This window comes from Mauremys mutica, chromosome 16 (genome assembly GCF_020497125.1).
Source record: "Mauremys mutica isolate MM-2020 ecotype Southern chromosome 16, ASM2049712v1, whole genome shotgun sequence".
In the NCBI taxonomy this organism is placed as follows: Eukaryota; Metazoa; Chordata; order Testudines; family Geoemydidae; genus Mauremys; species Mauremys mutica.
This window is the reverse complement of record NC_059087.1, coordinates 25558032-25585222: the sequence shown is the minus strand read 5'-3', so window position 1 is coordinate 25585222 and position 27191 is coordinate 25558032. Positions and strand designations below refer to the sequence as shown.

Below are 27191 nucleotides of genomic sequence, written 5' to 3'. Positions count from 1 at the left end.
TCTGCCTCCTTCTTTGGTGTTAACTAAAACTCAAGAGAGAAGTAGATGATATGCCTTTTTACAATTAAAAGGCAAATCACATTTGATATCTATCATTTCCTCCAGCAAAGAAGGTAAAGTAATGACTAAATATTCACCCTTAAAATCCATCATTAAATCTAATACTTGGAGATTAACTGCATGAGCCTTCTTCTTTAACATTTCTACTTTATGTTGAATTACAATGTTTTTGCCTGGATAATTATTTAAAATTGATCAACTCAAATGTCATTTATTCCTGCTCCAGCTATCAAAAATGTTTCTGACTTTATAAAGCAATGAAAGTTTAAGCAGGTTTAAAATAATTGCGTAATTAGGCTTGCTCCTAATTTTATCATATGGCTTAAAAAGGGGAAAAACCACCAGCATGCTGAGTGTCCATTTATTACATATCTAGATCTGGGCATAATGAATGTCATCCTCTGTTGCAATGCTTATACTTACTTGTAGCCATCTCTGATGAAAGTGGCTGCAGGTGGCATGGGGAGTTGTTCAATTTTAGGAGGAATTGCCCAAGAAGGCCTGAACATGCAGGCATCCGGTATCTTCAGAGGTAGCAGGCACTGGCTTGGCAGTATCTTCAATGGAGCAAACATAGAAGAGCCCACAAAAGGTTGAAATGATGGAACTTTGTGCACATACGAAAAATCCTGTAAAACCAAAGTTATTTTAGTATTTAGAGCTACACAGAAAAGTCAATCTTTATATTAAAATATATATTTTTAGGGAAAACTAATTATACTAATTTGAAGCACATATAACTGCACTTTTTCTCATAATGAAATATCTACTCACTTTATGAACATTTAGGGACTGATCCCACAGACTACAAGGGGATCTGGCTCAGAACCCAAATTACACACACACACACCAGAATTGTAATGAGTGTAAAAAGATTAGGCTTCTAGAGCAGATTGTGATTGCTCTAGGGAAGAACTTTATACTACATGGTTAGAAAGTGACCACCACATCCTGGACACTATCATAATCCAAATAATAATAATAATGGTGAACAAAGTAACCATTAACCACTGGCACCATACCAAATTCATAGTACAGCCACCTTGGGCTCACTAGCAGCCATTACACTTTTGTTTTGTTTGGTTAAGGGGAACAATAACTAGGACTTCAGCCAGAGTTATTCCAGATCTTCTTGAGACAGAGTCTGTCTTCCTCTGTGATTGGAAAACATCTAGCATCTAGGGGGAACTACTGCAGTGTATATAGTAGAAATTCTAGAAAACTTAGTTTTTAATGTCTTACCACAGTCCCAGCATCCTCATAGATTCCAAGGCCAGAAGGGCCACTGTGATAATCTAGTCTGATGTCCTGTACAACACAAGCCAGAAAACTTCCCCAAACTAATTCCTAGGGCAGATCTTTTAGAAAGAACATCCAATCTTCATCTGAAACTTGCCAGTGATGGAGAATCCACCACAACCCTTGGTAAATTGTTCCACTGGTGAATTCCTGTCACTGTTAAAAGTGTATTGCTTTATTTCCAGTCTGAATTTGTCTAGCTTCAAGTTCCAGCCATCGAATTGTTATACCTTTCTCTGCTAGCCTATTATCAAACATTTGTTCCCCATATAAATACTTACAGACTGTATTCAAGTCATCCCTTAACCTCCTCTGTGGTATGATAAATAGACTGAGCAATTTGTATCTATCACGATAAGGCAGGTTTTCAAATACTTCATTCATTCTTGTGGCTCTTCTTTGACCACTCTTCAGTTTATTAACATCCTTCTTGAATTCTGGACACCAGAACTGTACATACTATTCCAGCAGAAGCTGCATCAGTGCCAAATACAGAGTGTAAAATAACATTCCTCCTCCTACTCAATATTCCACTGTTATGCATCCAAGGATCACATTAGCTGTCCGGCCCCAGCATTGCACTGGGAGTTCAAGTTCAGCTGATTATCCACCACAACCCCCAAATCTTTTTCGGCGTTACTGTTTCCCAGTATAGATTCCTCCATCCTATAAGTATGGCCTACATTCTTTGTTCCGATGTGTATACTTTTACATATAGCTGTATTAAAACACATAGCGTTTGCTTGTGCCCAGTTTACCAAGTGATCCAGATTGCTCAGTATCAGTGCCCTGTCCTCTTCGTTGTTTATAACTCCCCCAACTTTTGTATCATCTTCAGACTTTATCAGTAATGATTTTATGTTTTCTTCCATTGATAAAAATATTATATAGTGTAAAGCCAAGAACTATTTCATGCAGGACCCCACTAGAAACACACCTGCTTGATGATGATTCCCTATTAACAACATTTTGAGACCTATCAGTTAGCCAACTTTTAATCCATTTAACATGTGCCATGTTAATTTTATTTTGTTATAATTTTTTAATCAAAATGTCATGCAGCATCAAGTAAAATGCTCAACAGAAATCTAGGTATATTATACCAACATTTTTACCTTTATCAAATGTTTAATTCACCCCCCAAAAAGATATCAAGTTAGTTTCATGGGATCTATTTTCCATAAACCCACATTGACTGGCACTAATTATATTACCCTCAATTAATTCTTTATTAATCTAATCCCATATCACATGCTCCATTATCTTGCCCGGATCAATGTTATACTGACAGGCCTATAATTATTTGGGCCATCCTCTTTATCCTTTTAAATATTGGCATAACATTAGCTTTCTTCCTGTCTTCTGGAACTTCTCAAGTGTTCCAAGACTTATTGAAAATCAATAAGCTCTTCTGCCTTCTCTGTTAAAACTCTTGGATGCAAGTTATCTGGATCTGCTGATTTTAAACTGTCTAACTTTACTAGCTATTGTTTAAACATCCCCCTGACATACAAGTGGAATTATCATCATTATATGATATGAGTACATCAACCATTTCCCCCCAAATACAGAACAGAAGTATTTATTGAACACTTCTGCTTTTCTCTGATTACTGATAATTCTACCATTTCCATCTAGTAATGGACCACTACTATTGTTAGGATTTTCTGTGTACCTCATGTACTTAAAACAGTCCTACTTACTTTCCTTAACTCTGCCAGCCATAGATTTCTCCGTGTCCTTTTGCTTCCCTTCCCAGTGCTTCCTTAAAGTTTCAGAAGATGAAGCATAACAGGATTCCTACCTTTGGCACTCAAAACTCAGCACAAGAAACCTACTTGCATTTCTGTAAAAATGAGTTACAGTAGAGTTAGGTGCTAGATTCCCATTAACGTGTATGAGCAGCAGCTGCTCAAATGCAGAACTCTATATGTTTCAATACTCTTTAAATCTTTGTTAGAGATATCTAAAATATCTTCAGTATGAATGAGTCTCTAAAATATATATTTTTTCTAATCTCTCTTTTAGCTCATCAAACTATGATCTTGACCCAGATTTCCTTCCTATCCAAAGATTAACTAATTTTGTTTTGACATACAGGAAAATATTTGAAGTGGAGTTAAAAACAAATAAGGTCTGTGACAACTGGAAGAAATAGCTTTTTCCTTATTTGTATGCAGCACACCTAATTAATAAACAGTATACTGAAATACATGTCTTTTCAGTTTCTAAAATGCTGCTAAAACTGATAGAAAAGAAAGAGAGAGAGAGAGAGATTGGGAACTGTATAATTATACATTAGTAGAACATGGACACCTAGTACAAACATGCCTTTTTTATTATACCCACACTGTGAGGGCAACAAGTCCCATCAGGCTAGGGTAGTATTTGTTTTTCCCATTAAGTCAGGCAAAGTGATACTGTATGCTGGAAAGAGCAATTCACTCCCAAAAAGCATGTGTTTAGATTAGGCCAAGGGCAAGTTTCTTTGGCAATTTACTGTCTATTAAGGATTCTCTGAAAGCAGGGACTATGTACAAAGCTGGGCATATTATTTTTCCCTTCTCCTTGCTATTGCCTGTTCGTAATTAATGCTGTTTAGGAACAGGAGGGGAAGTGACCCCTGGGAATGTCAGAAGGATTGCCAATGGTAAAAGGTGTGGCTACCTGGAGATCAGCTCCCTAGAGAGTTCATGGGTTTACTGTCTAAGATAACTTTTTCATTAGGAAATTAAAAAAAATCCACTATTTTAGTTGCCCTGGGGAGAACACTAGGAGGAATCCTAGTGTAGACAAAACTGCAGCAGTTTTCAAGGTTTTTATCACCATAGCAATTAAATCTAATGTTAGAGGCTGCTCTTTAATTGGCATGGGGCAATGTCTCCAGAACCCATTGGAGCCTGCAGTATGGCTCCTGCTGGTGCTACTATCAAGACAGCTCAACTAGTGGTAGCATCAGTGCAATTTTTTTTCCAATCTGAGAGGCCATCTTAGCTCTGAGTTAATAGCAGTCCTATTTTTGCTTTCTCCTTTCCCCCCCCCGAGACTGGGCGTTCTTCTATCTCTTTTGTAAAATTCCCTCAATTACAATTTTGGTCTTCAGATTGGAAAAAGGGAAAGAAAAAAGGACTGCTACTCTTATACACTTCTTTGAGAGTGGAATTAAATTCAATATGGTTGAAAGCCTGTAAACTAGGTTAAAAAGCAAATAAACGTTACCTGTTTAAGGTAAATGGCTGATTTTACTGAGAAGCACCATCCCTGGCCATAAAGGAAAGCAGTTAAGTATGTGCTTATGTCTATTTTTGTTCAATGAAGCAGTAAGCATTTGCTTAAACTTTAAGCATGTTCTTAAGTCCCATTGTCTTCACTGAGACTTAAGCATATACTTAAGTACTTTCCAGATCTGGGCCTGGGCCTACATTATGTACTCTGCAAAAAGTTCATGCAGTTGTGATTGGGCAATGGGGAGCAACTCTCAGAGCAGACTGCCCATTTTTAATCTTATCTTATTCTAGCAACAGTTGCCAAGTACTTCTGTTGGGTTTTCTTTTACACAATTTTGCTGCTGTTATTGGGGGAGGTTATGTTCAATAAACAGGTAATTTACTATCATAGTTATTTCGTTATGGAAATTGTCTGAGTTTCTTCAAATAAATAAATTATGCAGCAGCACGGTTTTTTAAAAATGTCCTTAATTAACTTAGGATCCTCTCTAGTAGGAATTTACTGCTAGTGAAAGACAGGGAATTAATAACCCTGAAGACTGAAGCCCTCTATTTAGCCAAAAACAAATATGCTACTTAATATTGTCACAGTTACCAGATCGACTGCACCTCTGACCCCTCCTGCTCTTGCTGAGTGCTTTCCACTCCTATCTCAGGTCTTTAGCTGTCACCTGTCTCCAGGTGGAAACATGCAACTCTCCCACTTTCAAACTAGGCCCTGGATTGCAGTCGCCTGGTACTAACTGTGATTTCAGCAGGTCTGATTTATACCCAATATCTGCAGGTCTCTTCTCTTCTCTGGGAGCAATAACAGGGTAAGCAGTGACCAACCTGCATCCTTAAGGCAAAGTCCCCATGTGGAAAAAGGTTAAACACCTGGCAGAGCTAGTTATGCATATAATCATTTTCCACATGAGGACCCTGGTAGTTCTGCAGACCCCCTCCCTGTCAATGCTCACTGACAACTTCTTGGACAGCCCCAGGCAACTTACTCTCCTTTGTAGAAATCAAGTCACTTTTTAACTGTTTGCAGCCTTTTCATCTGTTAACTCCCAACTCTGGCAAAACAAGATTTGCAACTCAATGGAGCCAGGGTCCTTGAAGATAACAGCTTGTCCTACTGTCTTTCAAGAGTGTGCTTGGGTATTCTTATCTGGGAAGCTATGCTGTCACTTTACTGTTTGCTCCTCCCACAGCCCCCTATTAAGTTAGATCAATACAATCATACAAGAAATTCTACTAACCCATCATAGATATACAATAACTTTTCTTTACTGACAAGGTCACTTACAACTTACATAATAGTATTAATAGATTAATACATAGTCACTTCTTGTCCATCGCAACTACTTCTATCAGTGATGTGCAAGTAAATATAACTCCACTGTTGTTAACATTTCGAGATGACACCAACATTGCCAGAGTGGTACATAATGATGAGGACAGGGAAATCATATGGAGCCCCCTGTTCAAACAAATGCATTTTAATGTAGCCAAATACAAGGTCATGCATCAAGGAACAAAGAATACACAGGCCAGCCCTTCAGACAGGGGATAGTATCCTGGAAAGCAGTGATTCTGAAATAAAATTTAAGAGGCATAGTGGACAAACAATTCAACATGAGCTCCCAATGTGATGCTGTGCCAAACCAGACTAATAATCCTTGTATGTATAAAGAGGGGATTTTACCTCTGTATATAGCCTTGCAAGATTGATATTGGAACACTCCAGTTCTGGTGCCACATTTTAAAAAATATGCTGAAATACTGGAGACGGTACAGGAAAGAGCCATAAAAATTATTTGAGGGCTGGAGTGCTTTACAGTGGACTGAAGAAGCTCAATCTGTTCAGTTTATCGCAAAGAAGAAGAAGAGGTGACTTGATCACTGTGCAGAAGTACCTTTATGGGGTGAAAAATACCAAGCTCTTTAATCTAGCAGAGAAAGGCATAACAAGAACCAGAGACTGGAAGTTAAAGCCAGACAAATTCAATTGAGAACTAAGGCACAATTTTAACAGTGAGGGTGATTAACCACTGGAAATGGTGAATTTTCCATCTCTTGAGGTCTTCAAGTCAAGACTGGATGATGCCTTTTGGACAGTATTCTTTAGCCAAACACAAGTTATTGCGCTCCGTCAAGAGGTAATAGTGAAATTCTATGGCCTGTTTTATTCAGGAGTTCAGACTAGATGGTCCCTTCCTGGCCTTAAATATTATGTAACTATGAAAAAAATACAACATAGGAAGCAGCAGAATAAGTTTACCCCACAAACTAGCAGAACAGTGATTCTTAACCATTACCAATAGGGACAACCTTTACGGGGCTAGGAGTGGAATTAGCCAATTCCATCCTGGTTTTCTCTTTTGAGACTGCTAACCAAGTTTCAGTGCATAAATTCTACAGTGATGGGTGCTACAGAAAACCTTTGGCAAACAAGCAGGTACCAATTAGTGGCAACCACAACAGAGTTTTCTGTAGTGTGGACAGTTGTCCACTAGAGTTTTGTTTCAGGCTAATCCTATTTCACACAGACAACAAACAGCTATCATAGGTTCTTATTTTGAGAAGAGTGCCTCAAAAACATTAAAGTCAATATGTAACTAATACATCTATTTTTGTCTGCTCACATTAAACAACTGCAATTTGTCTGCTCACATTAAACAACTGCAATTTGTCTGCTCACATTAAACAACTGCAACCTTGTCCAATAAAAAAGGAATTGTTTTCACTGAAAGATTACCAATCCCTTCATATCAGAGGTCCCCAAAGTGTCCCACCCAGCCTATTCCCGCCCCCAGCTCTGCTCCAGTTCCACTCCCAGCCGCGTCCCTGGCTCCTGTCCCCATGCCTGTCCCTGTCCCTAGCTGCAGTGTGGCCCCGGTCCCAGCCCCACGCCAGCTCCCAGCCTCAGCTGCTGGCTGTGGCTCTGTTTCCGGCCCCAGGCCGAGGCCGGGAGCGGAACCACACCTGGCCACGGGCCTGGCTGCCAGCCCCCACTACAGCCCGGCTGCGGCTCCGCTCCAGCCTCAGCTCCTGGCCCCAGACCCATCCCCAGCTGTGGCCCTAGTCTCAGCCCCCTTCCCCCCCGCATCATCACTCCTGGCCCCAGCTCAGGAGGAGGGTGGGGGGGGGGGAAAGAGAGTAAAAAGTTTTGGGACCTCTGCTTTATATGAATCTAGTTCAAAACTGTGCAAGCAATTTTCCAGCCAACTCTATGGCACCCTATTTGTATGTGTTTTATTTTAGAAAAAAATCTTACACAGATGAAGTAACACTAATGGTATCTTTGGTGTATTACCTTGATTTCTTCAGGTTTAGGGCTCCCTAATCCATCTTCCACCTCCATTTTAAATTCTGTGAGCTGTGTGGCAACCATGTTGACCATAGGACTTTCCATCATCCCCAGTGCTGTCACGGTCTCTGAACTTATTCCATCTTTATAGTTCATCACTGGGGAAAAGGCAGGGTGTTGCTCCAAGGAAGGGGGTGTTGGGAACATCCTTTGCAGATCTGCCACAGCTAAGCATCACAAAATAACCTACTGTTAACCATTAAAAATAAATTCTGCATAACTCTTCAATGAGACCCCATAAAGAGAAGGACTCCAACTCAGCACTGGCTTTTTTGATTTGTTAAAATCAAGAAAACAGACTGCAGATCCTCCCCTGCTTCCATACCAGTGTAAATCTAGACTAACTCCATTAATATAATGTATACGGAGTACAGTGTCCTATGGACATTTTTCAAGTTTATTGTTCAATTGAAACACATACATTTGAGGATGTTCAATATTCAAATATGCTGTGATGATAATAGAGAAAGCTTTAAGAAAATAGATTAAAGAACAGTATTGGGGATTTGACCACAGTTACTGTTAATAACTAAGTGGGATCCAGAATATTTTTCTTTCCTTTCTAGTGTTTCATGACACAAAATCCTAAAATCAAAACTGGCTAAACTTCTGACAAAGTGCAGAAAACTTTTCCACTGACTAACATTATGTAAACTCATTTCGGTCCATGTTGTCATAATCCAATGAAAACAGATCTGAGACTATTGCTAGTGCCATCTTGGAACATCTTGATTAAAAATTCTGCCTCAAGGCATCTAAAAAAATAACAGGCAAGTCCCAGAGGATGCTGCAATATGCATTTTGCACCACAGCCACCAAGGCAGGAAAAATCATATAGGATTTAATTATCTCTAAAAAAATTAACACAGTGTAATAATTCAGCCTATATTTCCCATTAATTTTAAGTGAGAAAAAATCCTGAAATGCTTAATAAAGTGAAATGTATTGTATAAACCCAAATGGAAAACACTGTAAACTATTACACTTTTCCCCATTACGTTCTTTCCATTTCCTGCCATAATGGATTTATTTTTCATAAAATTCAGAACGAACTGCTTTTTTAATTTTAAGTAGTTCAGATATCCTTTTGACGTAATGCTGCAATTTGATGAATTCATTGTTAAAAATACTGAGATCATATAATAATAAATTCCCATATCACCTTCCCCTACCCAAAACCCATATACTGAACCAGTGTTTCTGACAGACTAAATGCTTCATTTCATTTCCACGCCTTTTTCTGTCCAGTAAAGCACTACAAATCTCCAGACCTATTTGACAGGATATATTCTTTAAATTTGTACTCCATAGCTATTATACATTTTGTGCAGTGCGCAAAGATGACAGTTATGTTTGATTGAAAATTGCTACTAAGTAGTGAAATCTTTCCATGGGCTTGATTTGGATCAGCTGATCCCTCTGCTTTTCAAGCAATGGAAGAAGAGAGGAGTGCTTTAGCATCATTTGGTGAGCAGTGGTGCTAGAATGACATTTAGCCAGTAGAGCTTTGCTATGATGTATCAGGCATTTCAGTCTCTCACAGATGTTGTCATGCATCACTAGCTAGTGTCACAGGGAAACAGAGAGAGGATTAAGAGGGGAAAGCACAAGGGGTACAGTGTATCCATGTAACCTATTCCATACTGCTCTGTATTATGCCATTTTCTTATATCTTTTAGTTCCACTTTGAAAATTCTGCAGTGCAGATACCTTAAAAAAATCCCAAAATGTTTAATTAAAAAGAAAAACTACAGCAACTGGCTGTCAAGCATTACTCATTTTCATATGTGTCATGCTTGAAAAAGCTTTGCATATTTTAGAAAGCTATGGATCTACTAAAGCTGTCAAAATCCAATCTCTGTATACTTCATACTTTTACATTTGAGTAAATCAGCACTGCTTTTATGGGTCCATAAAACTCTCTGACTCATCCCTGTGACACTGTGGTTTTTCCTCTCAATTTGTTCTCATTACCAGCTGAAGTTAATGAGAAGGCATTAAAGAATGATTTGCAATGGAATTTGATTTCTCTTAAAGTAGCCACATACTTAGTCAGACAATTTTTTTCTCTTTTAAGACAAGTAATTTGTAGTTCACAATCTGGTTTGTTAGTATCACACGAAAATTATTCCGTCCCACTCCATGCACACACACAAAAAAGAATAATTCAAAAGGGATGCCATTTACATGAATGAAGCACAAAAACATTATTAGACCTCACAGCAGTGAAAACTACAATTTCCTGTAGTTGCTGGCACAATCCTTATGAAAAAGCTATTCTGATTTTAATGTCCATATTACATTTTCAGTATACCAAGTGCCAATAGTTAATTCCTCCCATTGATTTCACATGTAATATCCAGCTCTAAATAAACAGTATACAGGTATACTGGCCTGAGCTGCACAAGCAGCATTTCCCCTATTCTAAATGTCTATTGAAGACCAGTCTAAAGAAGATCTCTGTGTAAGCCTGAAAGCTTGTCTCTTTCGCCAACAAGCACTGGTCCACTGAAAGATATCACCTTATCTCTCTAATATTCTGGGACCAATATGACTATCACAACGCTGCAAACATATAAATCTATATCTGAATGATTTGATAATGGTGCAGCTACTAACTGAGTGTAAACATTAATTGAGAATATAGGGATGACTTCTAAAGGAAGATACATAACTTCCTTTAATCCTTACAACCAAAGGCAGCACTCTGTAGACCAATTTTAGAAATACTTACACAAAGATTTTCTTATGGGGCAGTTCATTGCCCTTATTTAATATTAGCCTCTAATACTTACAGAAGAATGGGAATGTATTGGGTCTTAACCTGAAACCAATATTACAAACTTCTTATAGAAATGGGGAGATGGTAGTTATGGGGATACTTCAGCTATAAACAAGGCTGCGGTCACTCTCTTACTTGGTGGATAAGGTACTGCTGTTCTTCCATCCTTCCCCAGAGGGCGTTCCTCAGCTCCTGCAGGAGGCATTTTTGACGACCGCAGAGCTGGTGATACAGCCTAAACACAGGTATTTACATGATATATTGAAATCAGAATAAAAAACATTAAAATTAATTATTTTAAACATTCAGAAAATCACCTAGTCTTAATAAGTCTTAATAAGTTTTTAAAACTACTCATTTTTTTCTGCAATTTGACTTTATTTAATCCTTTCTTTCAACTTTAGTAGATAGATTCTAGGTGCCTTTAACATATACTAAAAATAAATCACTCAACTTGAAATTAACAATGCTTTTCTATTTATGTCCATATTTGGATTACTATAAGGGAAAATAAAAGCACTGGGAATGAAGTCCTCTAGTTATCTTGTGCTGTCTCTGTTGCAGCAGAGCACAGAATACTGTGCATTCGACAGTGACACACATAGAACACTGCTCAACATATAGCAATATTAAGGCAGGTAAAATGTTACATCAACATCACCCAACAGTGTAACTTTAAGGAAGATGGCATAAATATTGGATTGTGTTTGACAGCATAGCCTTTTATAATTGATTTGCTTATCAGCTACTGTAGCGAAAGTGTAGTGGGCGTGAGCCCATGTAATTCTGTAACACAAATGAAGTTAACTTCACTTAGCAACCTCCAGCCGAAACGTGGCAGACAGCAACTAAAATAAATGTAAAGGACCCATTCTCTAGCTTTTCATATCCAACTAGGCCTGAAACAAAGCTTTAAATATTTGAGGAAGCTGATCCTTTAACTTCAAAAGTTTGAACGGCTTTTGAAGACTGCTGCTATTTTATCTCTGCACAGCACACACCTGCATCTCTGTAAGCAATGCTTCTGAAAATACCAATGTGACATGGCAGAAAAGGCATGCCAACAGCCAGGAAAGAGAGCAGTCATTTTTATCTGCATTCTCAACTATGTCCTTTATTGGTGAAGTAAAGGGGTGAAATGAGAAAAGGAGGTAGTAAATAATTTGTGCTATTTGAAAAGACCTTCAGAAAGGGGGCATGGGCCTTTTAAACTACCTCATCTACCTCCAGTCACTTCAGGATCAGCTTCTGTGTCATTATAACTGGATTTGATTAAGCTTTAAAGCAGTAATTGGTGTTTATTCTAAGCTTTGCCTTTTTTGGAACCTTGACTTTCTCAGTAATTGGTATAGTGCTGCCTTTTCTTTTATCTACTATAACAATATAATGTACATGGTGAACTACTACTTCTTATTACCACTTCACTTTTGCACAAAGAATGGAAAAAAGTCTTGTTTTGGGGAACTATTGAAATATATTGTGATTGATTATATTTTCTCCTTTGGGTAGCTTCTCAAACACGACAGAGGACTAGATTCTCAATCCTTAAACAGCTTCTCCAGTTGCTCTCAACTCTACCTGGTCATAAATGTAGATCTGTCTACCTGACATCTCTCTCAAACCCATGCAATGATTGCTCCCTCCCTGGCTTCCAACAGCATCATTCCTTGGTTGCTGGAGTCCTGTCTAGAAGCTACTCAGTGTAACTCTGCACAGACTTACGCCAAGCTCATCTTCATCAGAATTATCAAAGATATTATCTAAATCATGAAGTGATGGAGCCAGATCTGTCACCTGTGTGAGGCTGCTAGAGCCAACTCGGCCTGCAGCACAATCCTGCCGGGTATCTGTGGAAAACAATGGAAATAAAGGCTTAAGAAATAGCAGAGAGCATGTAAAAGACATAAAACCACTGTCTTTGTCATCACTCATAATTTCAAAAACAGGCAAGAACCAGTTCTCATGTTTTGAAATGTACCTCAGAAATAGCCTTCTAGTGTTTCAATTAAAATTTCAGGTTAAATGCTGAAGGTCAACCATCAAATAATAAAATTAGATACTAATCAACTTTACTAAATTCCAAAATGTTTGGTGTTGTTATAAAATGAACAGAAAAAAACCCAAACTAAATATGAAATTATATTCACTCTTTAGCTGGTTTTTATTCTTTTGTTTGTCTCATAATAGATAGCCAGGTATATTTTTCATGTTGCATGAAAACTTTCAGAATATAATTCTGATCTGAGATTTAATCTGTTAGGTAAAAAAGAAGCTTTTCTTTTTAACAGAGTGATCACACAAGCTTGTACTTACCAGCTTTAGGAGCAGAACTGAAAATAGACATGGCATCTTTCCCATCAGGCACCGGTGTGGAATGACCTGTTGCGGAGATCTCCTTGGTACCTATTCCATCTTCTGACTACACGTAAAGAATTCCATCACATAGAAAAATGTATCATTTAAATGCAAAAAGAGTGGGAAACACAGGCAAAAGTAAAAATTAGAAAGAATGGATGAAACGTGAGACTTCCAGTCCACTGCTGCTTTCTATTTTTATTATTAGCCATGCAGCAGCAAACTAACAAAATGTTTTAAAGCAAGATCAATACTGCCCTTATTCACACCTAACACAAGCTAGTTAGACTGCTCAGTTGCTAATTACCATTTAATTTACTTTCATACATTAATTCAGACCCCTACCGCTCACAATGAACTTCAAAAAATGTCAACATGATATTATTAAATTTTACTTTTTGCAAAACTTATTTTGTTCAGTTTGGCAGAGAGAAGTTCTCTGAAATTTAAAGCTGTGCTCCCGAAGGACCTTATCAGATTTATAAAAGTTTCTCACAGACATCCTGTACAAACACTTTAGAGATCTTTGTCCATATCTGGGCTTGTTAACTAACAAGATATATCTCAATCTCTGGAAACTTCTGTACAATTCCTGACTTTGATTACGAGGTAAAAGGAGCTTGTTGGTCTCATCCTAGTGCCAATGGCCAAATCACAAACCCACTGCATGATTTGGCATGGGCAGTCCAAGAATTGGAACAACAGGCATGCTGGAAGCCATGACTGAGGGGCATGAGAGGTAAAAGAGAGAGCTTGCCCCATAACTGTCTTTTATGTTCCCAACCTTACTTAGTGCTATCAGGACTTCACCTTGATGAGCACAAAGAAATCTTTAAAGGGATAAAAAGAGAACATGGACATTCATAATTTATCTTGCATATCAAGAATAACATGAAATGATATTCCATCATTTACAAAGGCTCCTATCTACATACATCAGTTTATTTGAGTAGTCAAAATAGATAAACAGTCTGCTTAATTTGTTGAGAACATACACCTCCCAAATTTGAACTGCAGTGGAGGAATTACCTAGAGAAACAAATAACTGAAGTGAACTGCCAGACAATGAGATAGCACTACAGGGAGTGAGAAGCACTGGGAAGGAGAAATATCCTAAAGGTGTAAAAGCAGATGGCCCAGAATGGTGATCAAATGGATCTCTCTTATGTGGAGGGAAGGGTGTGAGGAGATGTCAAAACCAACAAAGCATTGATGTTACTAAGCCATGCAGTAGAAGACCGAATGATTCATACTCAAGGCAAGAAAGATGAATTCAGGCTAGAGAGATGTGCTCTGTTGTGAGCTGAATGTGTCAATTGTTGCAGATAAGAACCTAAAAAAATTGTAGCCAATTCCTACTTCTCTATAAATTGGAACTACAGAAATATAACATAATGAAAGATTTTATTCCTTAGTTTGACTCTGGGTTCTGCTGATGGCCAAAACGAAGGTATGCAAGTATGAAACATATCTTCGTAGTTTAAATGGGGTCGAAGGGATTAAGCCAGTAACTACTAACTCGGACATGTCACACTGATACCTATTCAGAGAGAAATATATTGTAAGTATGAACTGAATTTGTGCTCAAATATATATCCTGTTAGTGCACTCTTTGGGGAAGGCATTGTGTCTTCCTATGTTTGCCAGCACCGAGGGTGCTATTATAAAATAATAAATGCAATAACAACAACATGTCCCTGGTCTGATATGGTACCTTATTCTTTTTCAGAGGATCTTTCTCAGTCCCCAGTTTGCATTTTTTATTGCCAGTGAAACTGTATTTTATGTCACCATCTTCAAAAGTATAAGGATCACTAACATCTCCCAGGCCTTCTCCAGGCTGCTGTATTAGAGGCAAGGGGTCAAGATAGTTCAGTGTCTGCACTGGTTTGTCGTCTTCTAAAATTTTAAACCGCTTGTTGGGTTGTGCTAAGAGTCTGTGGGAGGGGGAAAAAAAGCCATTATGAAAAACAAATATTCCATACAAGGCAAAAATAACAGCACTGCAAATTCATAGATTTTTCTTACACAAGTACAGTCAGTACTACTCCTCTCTCTGTCTGGCTGAAATACCGTATTTTCCGGCGTATAGGGCGACGGGGCGTATAAGACGACCCCCTAATTTTACAGTTAAAATATAGGTTTTGGCCTATATTCGCCCTATAAGACGACCCCCCCTTCCGAGGGGGGAAGCCCAGAGCCTTTTAAATCCCAGCCGCAGCTGGGAATCAGAGGGCTCTGGGCTGCCCGCTGCGGCGGGGAGCCCAGAGCCTTTTAAATCCCATCCGCGGCAGGGAGTCAGAGGGCTCTGGGCTGCCCGCTGCGGCGGGGAGCCCAGAGCCTTTTAAATCCCAGCTGCGGCAGGGAGTCAGAGGGCTCTGGGCTGCCCGCTGCGGCGGGGAGCCCAGAGCCTTTTAAATCCCAGCCGCGGCCGGGACTCAGAGGGCACTGGGCTGCCCGCTGCGGCGGGGAGCCCAGAGCTTTTTAAATCCCAGCCACGGCGGGGAGTCAGAGGGCTCTGGGCTGCCCACTGCGGCGGGGAGCACAGAGCCTTTTAAATCCCAGCCGCCCGCTGTTTATACCCGGCGTATAAGACGACCCCCGATTTTTGGGGGTTGTTTTTTTAATATAGAAAGTCGTCTTATATGCCGGAATATACGGTACATTTTTTTTTGTCCATTGGAGCATGCATTTTCTTCCACTAATGTTAAACAGCTGCTCACTGTATTGTCAACTTCAATTTAAGTGATTACATATTTTCTCTTATGCATATATGGGAAAAAATCTGTTAGTGTTTTAGGTCTTGATGCTATTCACATTAAAATCAAGAGTAACGCTCCCATTGACTTCAGTGATGCAAGATCAAGTACTTCGCGACAATACTGATTTCATTACTAAAGTGTAGTACAGTGACTAGATTTCATGAATACAGTATATGGAGTAGTGAGGTTTTATAACAGAGCTAGACAAGCCACAATTTCCCCAGTGCTACAAACAGGGGTTTTCTTTCTTTTTCTTGTTAAACCCCAACAATAATGCAACTTTAAGGTTGCAGTCTTGAACAGCAACAATAACCCCCCCTCACACACACTAAATACAAGAGGTAAGAGGTAATCTTAATTCTGCCACAGTTGCATTAATGTAGGTTTTAAAATCTATTATGTCTCTTACACAGCCCAACACAAAAAACACAAATGACAAAGACAAAGCATACTAAATTTCCACATTTCTATTTATATTTTTAATGCTAGTGCCAACTGAAGGAGTCACTGATGCTACATACTGATTTCTTTTATTTGTTGTGCAGGTTTAATGAGCATGACAAATAAGCGAGGAATTGTCATTTAAAAATGTCTATTTATAGGTATTTTCCTACCGTATAACATCTTTGCCACATCGTTAGTCTCTCGACTAAATTTCTGCTGTCGTTTACACCAATGCAATCCCAAAAGCTTTCATACCTAATGGAACTGCATGGCTGTAACTGAGTGTAGAATTTGGCCTTCTGATTGTAATTTGATAAAGACAATGGTCACTCAATATTGTATTTACCTTTTCAGTGCAGTGCTGTCTGAGTTTACCTCCATCTTGGCATCATATCTCTCACACCGGAGCTCTGGCGGCTTGAACTCTGGATCATCACTTGCTGGGAGAACATAGCTCTGCCACTTATCTGATGACTCATTGTTTTGAATGATCCCACAATATAAAGCTGTCTCACTGACCTCTGTCATCAGAGGCAGCCTCTGTCCCACAAGAACTGTCCTATCATCTAGACTGGGCAATGGTTGGAGCTCTAACCCATTACCATAGAGTGCTGGGTTCACAGCAACTGATGGTGGGTCCAAATTTTCTGCTTCCTGACCTCTTGGCTGGGGGCTAAGTGTGGGAGGAAGAGGGGAGGTGGGGGAATGGGGTGAATCCATGGGATTCAGATTAATTTGTTTGCTTGGGTTTCTAGAGGGTATGGATAGCTGCTTCTCATATTTCCTGGAGTTAGTGACTTCCAAAGAGGGCTCCATCCCTACCAACCCCAGCTTCTGCCCTGATGTGTCCTGTTCCATGCATAGCTCTTCAGTGACAGAGGGCCGATGGTGAAATGGCATCATAGGCCTTTTTTGCAGTTTCTCTCCTTTTTCCTGCCTTTCTGTTGTTTTGTGCTTAGAAGAGGCAGGTGGTGGCAAGGAAGAAGAGGATGATGATCCAACACTGAACCCTGGTTGTGATATCGTTGGGGGACGGCTGGGGCCAATAGCACAGCGCTGTTTGAAAAGCTTGTGCCTGAAACAGGAGTTAGAAACAAGTTACCATGTGGATTGTGAGGATACATGATCTGATGTAGAATAAAAGCACAGAGCCAAAAATCTTAATTCTATTCCAAGATCACTTTACAGTTTGCAGCAAGGCAGGAAGGGTTACTTAGCTTCTCTCTGCTTCCATTCCCCTGTCTGCAAAATGGGGATAATGACACCTATCTCACACATGCAGTATTCTAGGAGAAAGAATTAATGTTTGTTTAAAATTCTCAGGTGGAAGATAATGTAGAAATACCAAGTAGTATTGTTTTCACCACTGAAGAGCTGTTTTTCTTCATAACAATACTGAAGCAACACTACTCTTCCTGTATATCTTCAGCATGTGTTGGGAACGATACCATATTGCGTGTTTTAGCTGTGCTCACAGATGCAATCCACAGCAGGTTGCTTTCATGCCATTTTTCCTCCAGACTGGGAGAGTGAGGCAGCACACAACTCATGCCAAATAAGAGGTGGTTGTGTCATATTCATCAATTGCTGAATATTTTACACAGTCCAAATCCCCACCCCCAACTATGAATTTTCGTATTGATAGTGACTTTAAATTCTAAGACATCTTGTGCTACAGCAATCCAATATCTTTTAAAATTGGAAGCACAGGAAAGAAATTCAATATCCTAGACGTTGCAGCCATTAAATGGTGTTTTCATTATCTCGGAGACAGTCTGTGAAGACCTTGTGATAGCTTCCTCTGCATTACATGATAACCTTTCTGATAATATAGTTACACGGTTGGTAGGTAGTACAGTGGGTTAATGCACCAGCTTTTCACTGCTGGACACTTTGGTTAAAGCAGATTCATATCAAATTTAAAATAAGGGTGGAGAGGCTGATGATTTCTGGCTGGCTCTAGTACATATTTCATCACAAAATTATTATAAACATTTGGTACAATTGACTATTTCACCTTAGAAGAAGTTCAGGGCTGGGGCATTATGAACATTGAAAATTAGGATGGAAATGCACTGAATTAGTTGTGCATGCAAACTTGCAGAGTACTTGCCCACACTGCAAATGGATCTAGTCTGTACTATGAGCTGACAGCTTTCATGGGAACTAGAGTTCAGGAAATTCATCCAAAAATGTAAATATCTCTATAGATATTATATTTAATTAAAAGATTAAAAGACTACAAAAGATTACAAACAAACTGCAAAAAAAAAATCCTGAGATAAGAGGGCACAATTATTATCCATTACTGGAAGAATGCTAGTAGGTAATGAAGTACAAATCATATTCCACAGAGATTACACAATTGTCATTTACAGACCAGCAAACTTGGAGTAGCAACATTTCAAAATGTTTGTTATCACAGAGACAAAACAAACCAACTATAACTAATTCAACCATCAACCTTACTGATAGGTCAACTTTACTCAAGTCTACATTTACAAAAGGGATGGTCTTACATTTTTGCTCATTGCAATGGAGTCTTTCTACCTAACTCTTTCCTTTTTGTTTCTAAAGGTTTACCACCATGATCCTCTCCCATTCCCAAGATTACAGACTGTGAAGCTAACTTTTAATCAGTAATGAACCTGTCCTGGTTATGTGCCTATGTTCCTACTGAAACACAGAACTCCTCATACTCAATATGCTACTACCATTTACCAGCCAGATTATTCTATTTCTATATCTAATCTCCACACTTTCTCTTCAAACTATATAAATTTTGTGCAAAAATTTTCTGCCACAATGCTTCTAGGTGTTCTGAATTCCTGGGCTAATCACTTCAGTAGTTTCATAAGCAGCACTAGTAAATTAAAACAGATTATTTTGCTTATGATAACCTTATCACTCAAAAATGTGGTGGACTATGGAATTCCACCTCAAAAGCAAAGAGACAGCATTGCACAGTTCACTTTCCATGATGATGGCAATAACTCCACTAAATGTTAAAAGCAGTAACTTGGAAGAAAAAAATCTGAAGGTAAGTTAGGTGTCTAAATTCATATATGCTCTTTCCTCTCTCCTCATTTTTCGATGCTGCAAAATGGAGGAGTCAATGATGTTCCATCTGAAAGTTACAGGATTGCCAGTGTTAGCTTTTGCTCTCTTTAATTTAACACAGAATAGTTTAAAAAGATTGTGGGCATATGTAGGAGCCATCTCATATGCATTTTTTGAATGAAGACTTTATGCAGACTGTATGGAACTTTGCAAAAAGTTATAATACTGCAAGTCCCCTTGGAAGCACTGCTCTATAGTCACGTTCTGAGATGCATGGAACTTTTTAAACTTTAGACATGTTGATTTTTACTTGATTGAAACTTCCAAACAAAATCCTGAAATATATTTTGCTCCATAAGTTTTCTTCCATCACAAGTTTACTTTAATTAAACTATACTATTTATGTCAAGTTTTAAAACAGATTTGCTAAGTACTGTTTTTGTAATTACTTCTAATATTATCTCATCTGTTTTTAATTCTGCAAAACAGCTAGACCGTAGAAGAAAAGACACTAAATACTGTAAATCTGAGCAATCATTTAATAATGTCTTAGATTTTTAATATTTAAATATAATAGTTTACACAGGAAAAAAGATCCAGAAAATAAGACAAACCCTGATTTTAAAAACATCAACTGAATTTATTAAACAGATACAGCTGAGTTAGAATAAAACAGCTCAGGTACCGTACAGTGGTGACAAGACTAAATTACATTCCTGTCACTTCCCTGCATATCATTAGAAGATAGCAGGCCAGATCCTTAGCTGGCGTAAATTGATGGAACTAGACTGTTTTCCACCAGCTGATGATCTTCCCTTTTATTTTCTGTAAGCATGCCTGCCTGTTGTGTAGTGATTCTGAATATAATTTTATATTGTGCATCAACTTTGCAAGCCTCATTCAACTGGACACAATAATTCTTCTCTTTGCTACCTACCTGGAACAAGAACAACTGACTCTTTGGACCGGATCCACAAAATCCCAAGAAACAGTGTTGCTTGGGACTTCTTCCTCCAGATTTGAAGTAGTAATCTGACTCCTCCTAACGGGAATAAAAATAAATATTATAGAAATTATCGCCTCATACACAATGCCATTTTATTAATAAACTGTAGATCTTGTTGACGTTTGTGTATTCCTTAAACAAATCTACGCCACGCCCAATCCCTTCACCTATGCCTCAGAATTTTACCTCAGCCAAATATGAAAATTTACTTCTTGATCCACGAAGGGGTATCATGTAGCCTATATCTGGAGTTTGAGCAAAAAAGTCACATGGCAGGCAATACATGTAACAATTAAAATTGCATTCGGAAATGTTGTTGAATGGGCTAGTGAGAAAATTACATGGAAATAACAGAGGTAAAACTTGTTGGAATATCTACACGTCATTCCATTGTGAGATATTTTAAACCTCCAGAAATGAAAAGCTAGTGCACTAATACCTATGCTCCACCATGCACGTTGCAGTTTGTTACATTCTGCCAAATACAAATATAGCCTTCCAAATGTTTACATCTATAAATGAATATAAGGTTAAAAATATAAACTTTAGCAGGCTATTTGTCCTTAGGTCATCTACCCTCCAGACCTAGTAATTTTGTATTTTAATGTGAACTAGTATTTTTGTCATCAATGAGTTAGCACGTGAGTAACCACAAGCAGAATTTGGCTACATGTGTAAAGCTCAGACAGCCAGAGGTGAAATGAGCTAAACGAGTGAATACAAAGCATTATTGTCACTATTACTTGTTCTCAAGCTAAAATAATTGGAAATTGTCTTAGATAACATTACCTTGCATTATTCACTTTGAATAGGGAGGTATAGGAAATAGATGCTACCTCATTGTTTGCATTAAGGCAAAACTAGCAAGTTTTTAAGTGTGACAGCTGTACTATTATCAATAAAGAACATGAGCAGAATTATTCCCTTACTTGGATTGTGACCTGTTGAGAATGCATTCCTTCCAGACTCTGTGGACCATATGATTGTGGAATTTTGGAGGAATCTTCCCTGATTTCTTTGGACTGTGCAGAGTGACTGCCCCCTCCTGTGAAGCTGAATGGCTGACAGAGCTCTGAGTACCTCCACTTTCACCTGCAAAAAAATAAAAAAATATAAATAAAAAAAACCCAAACAGTATTGTAGACAAGAGTAACAGCAGCCAGAACATTAGATTTTCCTGGAAGGGCTTTTCAACTTATAGGTTGATGAGTTTACAAATGCTTGTGTTCACTAATAAAAGCTTAGAGCAGTTTAAGAGTGTCACCAGCTATGAAAAGATCAGTAAACTACAGCCACAAGCAAAATTTGTGTCAGCACAGCAGAGACAGCACTAGGGAGTGGAATTGTGTGATGTAGTTTTTCACTGTTGCTGGCTATTAAGTTTAACTTACAGTCGTGGTCTTGTTAAAACAACAACTCCTCACAAGATACATGGTTCTATAAGAAAGGGCATCTACAGCTTTAAACCACACCAGATTGTTTACTTGCACCAGGTGTTCTACACACGCACTGATACAAAGAGAAGAAGCAGGTTTTAACACAAGAGGCGAAGAAGGCATGAATGGATTACTGAGTGATAATACTTGCTCACATTTGGGGATGGAATTTTCACTCAATTTCTTTCTGTGTTTGATTTGCATCATTAGTGTAGATTTTGGTAGAAAATCTTAACCTTTAACTGAACTTTTTAGTATTCACCACAACAACTGAACATACACTAATAATAGGCTATTAGGTGATATTCAAGACCCATTCTGACAATACTGCTTGGCTGGTGGAGAAAGAGTGAAAGTGGTATTACAACCTTAATCACCACCACCTAAGGATTATGATTTTTATTTTGCACTTAATTTCTTTTCACCAGTGGAGTAAAACCTTGTTACTCACAGTATGAGCAAATGTTTCTGTTGCTCATTGAGAGAGCTGTTTGGACAGTCTGAGACCCTAATACAGTCAGCTTTAAAACACAGACTGGAACAGCAGAGGGAGCTGTAAGTTCATTTAGCCTGTTGGATGCATAACACTACACTCTATGCTCAGGCGAGCAAATAAGGTAATGATAGCAAGCTTTTAACAAGGTCAAATCTCTGCACAGAACTGTTTGTCCTTATGTCTGACGCAATTTAAGAAGCCTTACGAATAAAACACTGAAAATAATAATCGCTTCACTATATCAGAAGAAAGAAATCTACTGGTTTCACTCTATGATTTGGTTTGCAAGCTATAGTTGCTACTCTGTGTACAGGTATTTAACTCAGTTTCCTGTACGATTCCTGGTGACTGCAGATGTCTCTCTAGTAAGATCAGATATTGTTTCTTGTTTCTCTTTTCTTAAAGGAAGTGATGGGAAAAGCAGCAATCATTAAAATCAAAGCATTCCCTGACTCACTAAAACAGAGGTGGGCAAACTTTTTGGCCCCAGGAGCATATCTGGGTATAGAAATTGTATGACGGGCCATGAATGCTCACGATATTGGGGTTGTAGTGCAGCGGGGGGAGAGGGCTCTGGCTGGGAGTGCGGGCTCTGGGGTGAGGCCAGAAATTAGCAGTTCAGGGTGTGGGAGGGTGCTCTGGGCTGGGACCGAGGGGTTCGGAGGGCGGGAGGGGGATCAGGGCTGGGGCAGGGAGTTGTGGCATGGGGGGTTGGCTCAGGGATGCAGGCTCTGGGCGGCGCTTACCTCAAGCAGTTCCCGGAAACAGCAGCATGTTCCCACTTCAGCTCCTATCCAGAGGCGCAGCCAGGCGGCTTTGCTGTGTGCTGCCCATCCACAGATGCTGCCTCTGCAGCTCCCATTGGTCGCAGTTCCTGGCCAATGGGAGCTGTGGGGGTGGCACTTGGGGCAGGGGCAGCATGCGGAGCACAGCATGCATAGGAGCCAGAGGGGAGACGAGCCACTGCTTCTGGCAGCCGGGCAGAGCAGCCCCTGATCCTGCTCCCTGGCTGGAGTGCCAGAGCAGGGCAAGCCCCAGATCTCACTCCCCAGTGGGAGCTTGAGGGCCGGATTAAAATGCCCGTGTGCAGTAGTTTGACCACCCCTGCACTAAAGTCTGTGGCTGTAATAATGTATTTTGCTTGTTTTGGAATACATCATAATGTTGTTTTTGAACTTGACAGATCTGTGATGAAAAGCATCTTGACTGAATTAAACTGGATTAACCCTTCCAGTTTAGCAAATTCATTCTGTCGCTGGTGTCAGAATACATTTTCATAAACCATACTCTGGTACTGGTGTACTCTGTGATAATACTAACATCCAAAACCAACACAGTTACAACTATTATGAAGCACTACTGGCCAGGTTATCAGCACACAAACTCTGCACTTGAGTGTGTGACTTGATATGCTCCAACATTTTGCAGTGCATTTTTAGAGGCCTGTTGCATATTTTTCACTATATGATGTGTGCCTAGATAGGATTTTATATATACACATACATATACACACACACATATATACACACACAGCCTATATGTAAACAGTCAAAACTGGTTTGTTTCATGCACTGAAACTGAAATTTATAGTGGAAAATTACTGCCTAAAGGGTTGAAAAATATTATAAAAACCTGACAGATAATGGTGTAAATGCCAAAAATCACTAGAGGTCACTTTGCAATCCCAAGGGTAACTTCTTCCTATAAACTTAAAATCTCATTCTCTATATACCTTAGCACTTGTTTTACTATATGCTTTAAACATTTTTAAATAATGTGATGCTGCTTCCATTTGCTGAAGCATCGCTATCATAGTTTGCAGAGTCATGTTTACTCTCAGAACTCCAACAGTAACAACCGTTAACAGCTTGGAGTAAATTAACATTTTCCTTAATTTTTATGGCTTCTGCCCCTCACTTAACAATTTAATTATTATGCAAAACATGCTTAGAACTCCTGAGATACTCTCTGTTTAACAGGGAACTGAAATTGTTCAACATTTTAAAGCATTAAGAGAACCTGGGCACACTGTAACATATCAAATATATATTTAAAAAATACATTTAAAAGGTATTTTTATCTACATCTGAATTCTGTGTATTTCTTGCAAAAACAGCCCACTCACCAAACTCTTAAAATAACCAGAGCAGGTAGCTGTATTTTTTACTCAATTTTTAGTATCTGGCGTGGCATTAACTCTTACACAAGAAGCACAGAACCCCAAACTCAGGTTCTGGCGCAGAAAGAAAGAGAAAACAATTTTCCACTACTGTGTTTTAAAACTGCATATAAATAAGTCTATCTAACTCGCCTGATTATAATTTAGGATCTTAAAGAGTTATAAATATATATTTAGAAGGCTTTTAGTTTTACTTTAATATTATTTATTTACTTTTAGTCTTTATGCCTTTTTTACTTCATTATTTCCCACATGCTGCAAATCTCTCTCTCTCACACACACACACACACACACACACTCTCTGTCTCTTCTATTACATGACACTAATATACTCCCTATCCTACAAATCCTTTCTTTCTAAATATACTGTACCATCATAGATACCCTGTGATGAGGTGTATCTATTTACAGATGTGGTCCTGTTTCAGTCAATAGCTAGCCAGTCAAAACTTAGTTTGTTTACTTTGTGGATTTTTGTTTTTGTTTTTAAACAACTATGGTTATTGCCCAGGAAGGGAATACCACCAATCTAACTTAAACTCACATATACACACACTCTAGGCTGGTAGGCCATCTTCAACTGACATCATTAGATCTTTCTCTCTTTCTTTTTCTCTTTCCCGCCTTCCTCTCTCTCTTGCCTTATTAAAAGCCCAAATTATCATTCTACTACTCCCTCATTCTTACTTCCATTCCTTTTGGCTGTTCCCTATGAACAGCTCATTTTTAGCTAGTGAGATTACTTGTGACATCTCAGCTAAATCAGCCAATCATCATCATCTCCTTCATCTCCTAGTTCATTTGCATAGTATCTTAGTATTTTAGAATACTTAACTTTTAAAAAATTAAACCAAACGTTAGCTCTATTTTTTAGATGGCACGACACCTACAAAAACACCCAACTCAAAAGACTATACTTATAAGAGACAAGAGGTAATCGTCCCACTCTAATTGGCACTGGGGAGGCCTCAGATGGAGTACTGTGCACCACACTTTAGATGGGTAAGAAAGATGTGGACAAATTGGAGAGAATACAGAGGAAAGCAACAAAATGAATAAAAAGTTTAGAAAAGCTGTTCTCTAAGGAAGGGACAAAAAAACTGGGCATGTTTAGTCTTGAGAAAAGACGACTGAGGGGGGACCTGATAACACGCTTGCAATGTGCTAAAGGCTGTTATAAAGAGGACAGTGATCAATTGTTCTCCATGGCCACTGAAGGTTGGACAATACGTAATGGACTTAATCTGCAGCAAGGGAGATGTATGTTAGATATTAGGAAAATCTTAACTATAAGGGCAGTTAAGTTCCGGAATAGGCTTCCGAGGGAAGTTATGGAATCCCCATCATTGTAGGTTTTTAAGATGGGTTTGACATGGTCTGTGTGTTTTTGGTCCTGCCTCAGCACAGGGGGCTGGACTCGATAACTACTCAAGGTCCCTTCCAGCCCTATATTTCTATGATTCTATGTTATTCAAATTACAAGTTTGCATTGTAACTTATATTGTTTCTGCATGATTGTCCAATGGCCTTGTCACTAAGCCCCAATATGTTTAGTTTGCAACTGACTTGGGTTCTTTTAAGCATAATGTTTAAAGCCAATATTCAATCTGTGTAACTGGAAGGGACACTGTAGACAGATGTGATTTTAAGAATCCACTGAGATAATAAACATAAACTGTTCCAAGACAAGCTGCTAACAGATGAAAGTTGTCCAAAATTTCATTGCTGAGCATACTATAACGATCCTGCATGCATGATTCAATTTAGAGCATCTTCTATGAATCTAAACCACAATTCCAACACTGAGGTTTAAATTAAAAAACACACCAGTGCTTCTGAAATCAGGGAATGTATTCATAAATAAATTTTAATGACTGGCAAATCTTTGAAGTCAAATGATGCAAACAGAATAATCCAGAACTGATCTACACAAAAACTTTTTGTGACTTTATAGTAACCTTTGTGGCAATTAAGTGTACAGTCACGTAGTATCATGACCTGTGTGAGAATCAAAAAGAGGCAGATGAACTTCTTGGAAATAAAGATATAGTTTACATGCAACTGTCTGCAGTAAGAGTGTACTGGAAAACAGAAGTATAGAAAATATGTGGCATAATAACAGAATAGAAGGCCAGAACCTCAACTTGTGTAAATTACTTAGCTCTACTGAAGTCAAGTACAATCCTTGGTGTCAGCTGTCACATAAGTGCAGACCCTGCTGGGATTCAAACTGTTACGGGCCTCAGATGCTCGGGATGAGGTTCCTTCATTCAGAAGAAATATGCAACTCCACTGGTCAGCGTGTTTTACGTGTCCCACCCACATCTCATGAGAGTTCATTACATCCTCCACCTACAGAGCCTGACTTTTTACCTTAAGCTGCAGGTAAATTCTTTTTTTTTCTGGAGGTCCTTGGTTCAATCCCCACTATGTTGGTCAATATATTGGCCATTGTTCTAATATTAATGCTTAATAAATTATATGGTATTTTTCATGTTTGTAATACTTTACAATGATTAACTAATTAATCCCTACATCCCCCTTAAGCAAGTATGCAATTAAGAACTCTGACAAGGCTTGATCCTTTCTGCAGTCTCAGGTGTCTATGCTGTCTCATAAATGCAATAGAGTTCCAATAAACTGGGCAGAAATTAACTCTCACAAAACTGGTAACTCTTCTGTTCTGTGAACTCATGTGGAAGTCCCTGTGTTCTACTCATTAGTGTATTC

The 27191-nt window shown here is 38.8% G+C and overlaps 1 protein-coding gene across 1 annotated transcript in view; it reads right to left on the bottom strand.

The window, feature by feature from the left end:
* MED13L (mediator complex subunit 13L) overlaps positions 1–27191 on the bottom strand; it is a 395410-nt gene that overhangs the window by 59803 nt on the left and 308416 nt on the right. Inside the window, exons 8-16 of the mRNA XM_044990575.1 lie at positions 21280–21442; positions 20282–20386; positions 16631–17359; positions 14793–15015; positions 13037–13142; positions 12446–12570; positions 10859–10958; positions 7888–8108; positions 484–689 (exon numbers count right to left, since the gene is read on the bottom strand). Coding sequence (XP_044846510.1) covers positions 484–689; positions 7888–8108; positions 10859–10958; positions 12446–12570; positions 13037–13142; positions 14793–15015; positions 16631–17359; positions 20282–20386; positions 21280–21442 — 1978 coding nt within the window. The remainder of the gene's footprint in view (positions 1–483; positions 690–7887; positions 8109–10858; positions 10959–12445; positions 12571–13036; positions 13143–14792; positions 15016–16630; positions 17360–20281; positions 20387–21279; positions 21443–27191) is intronic.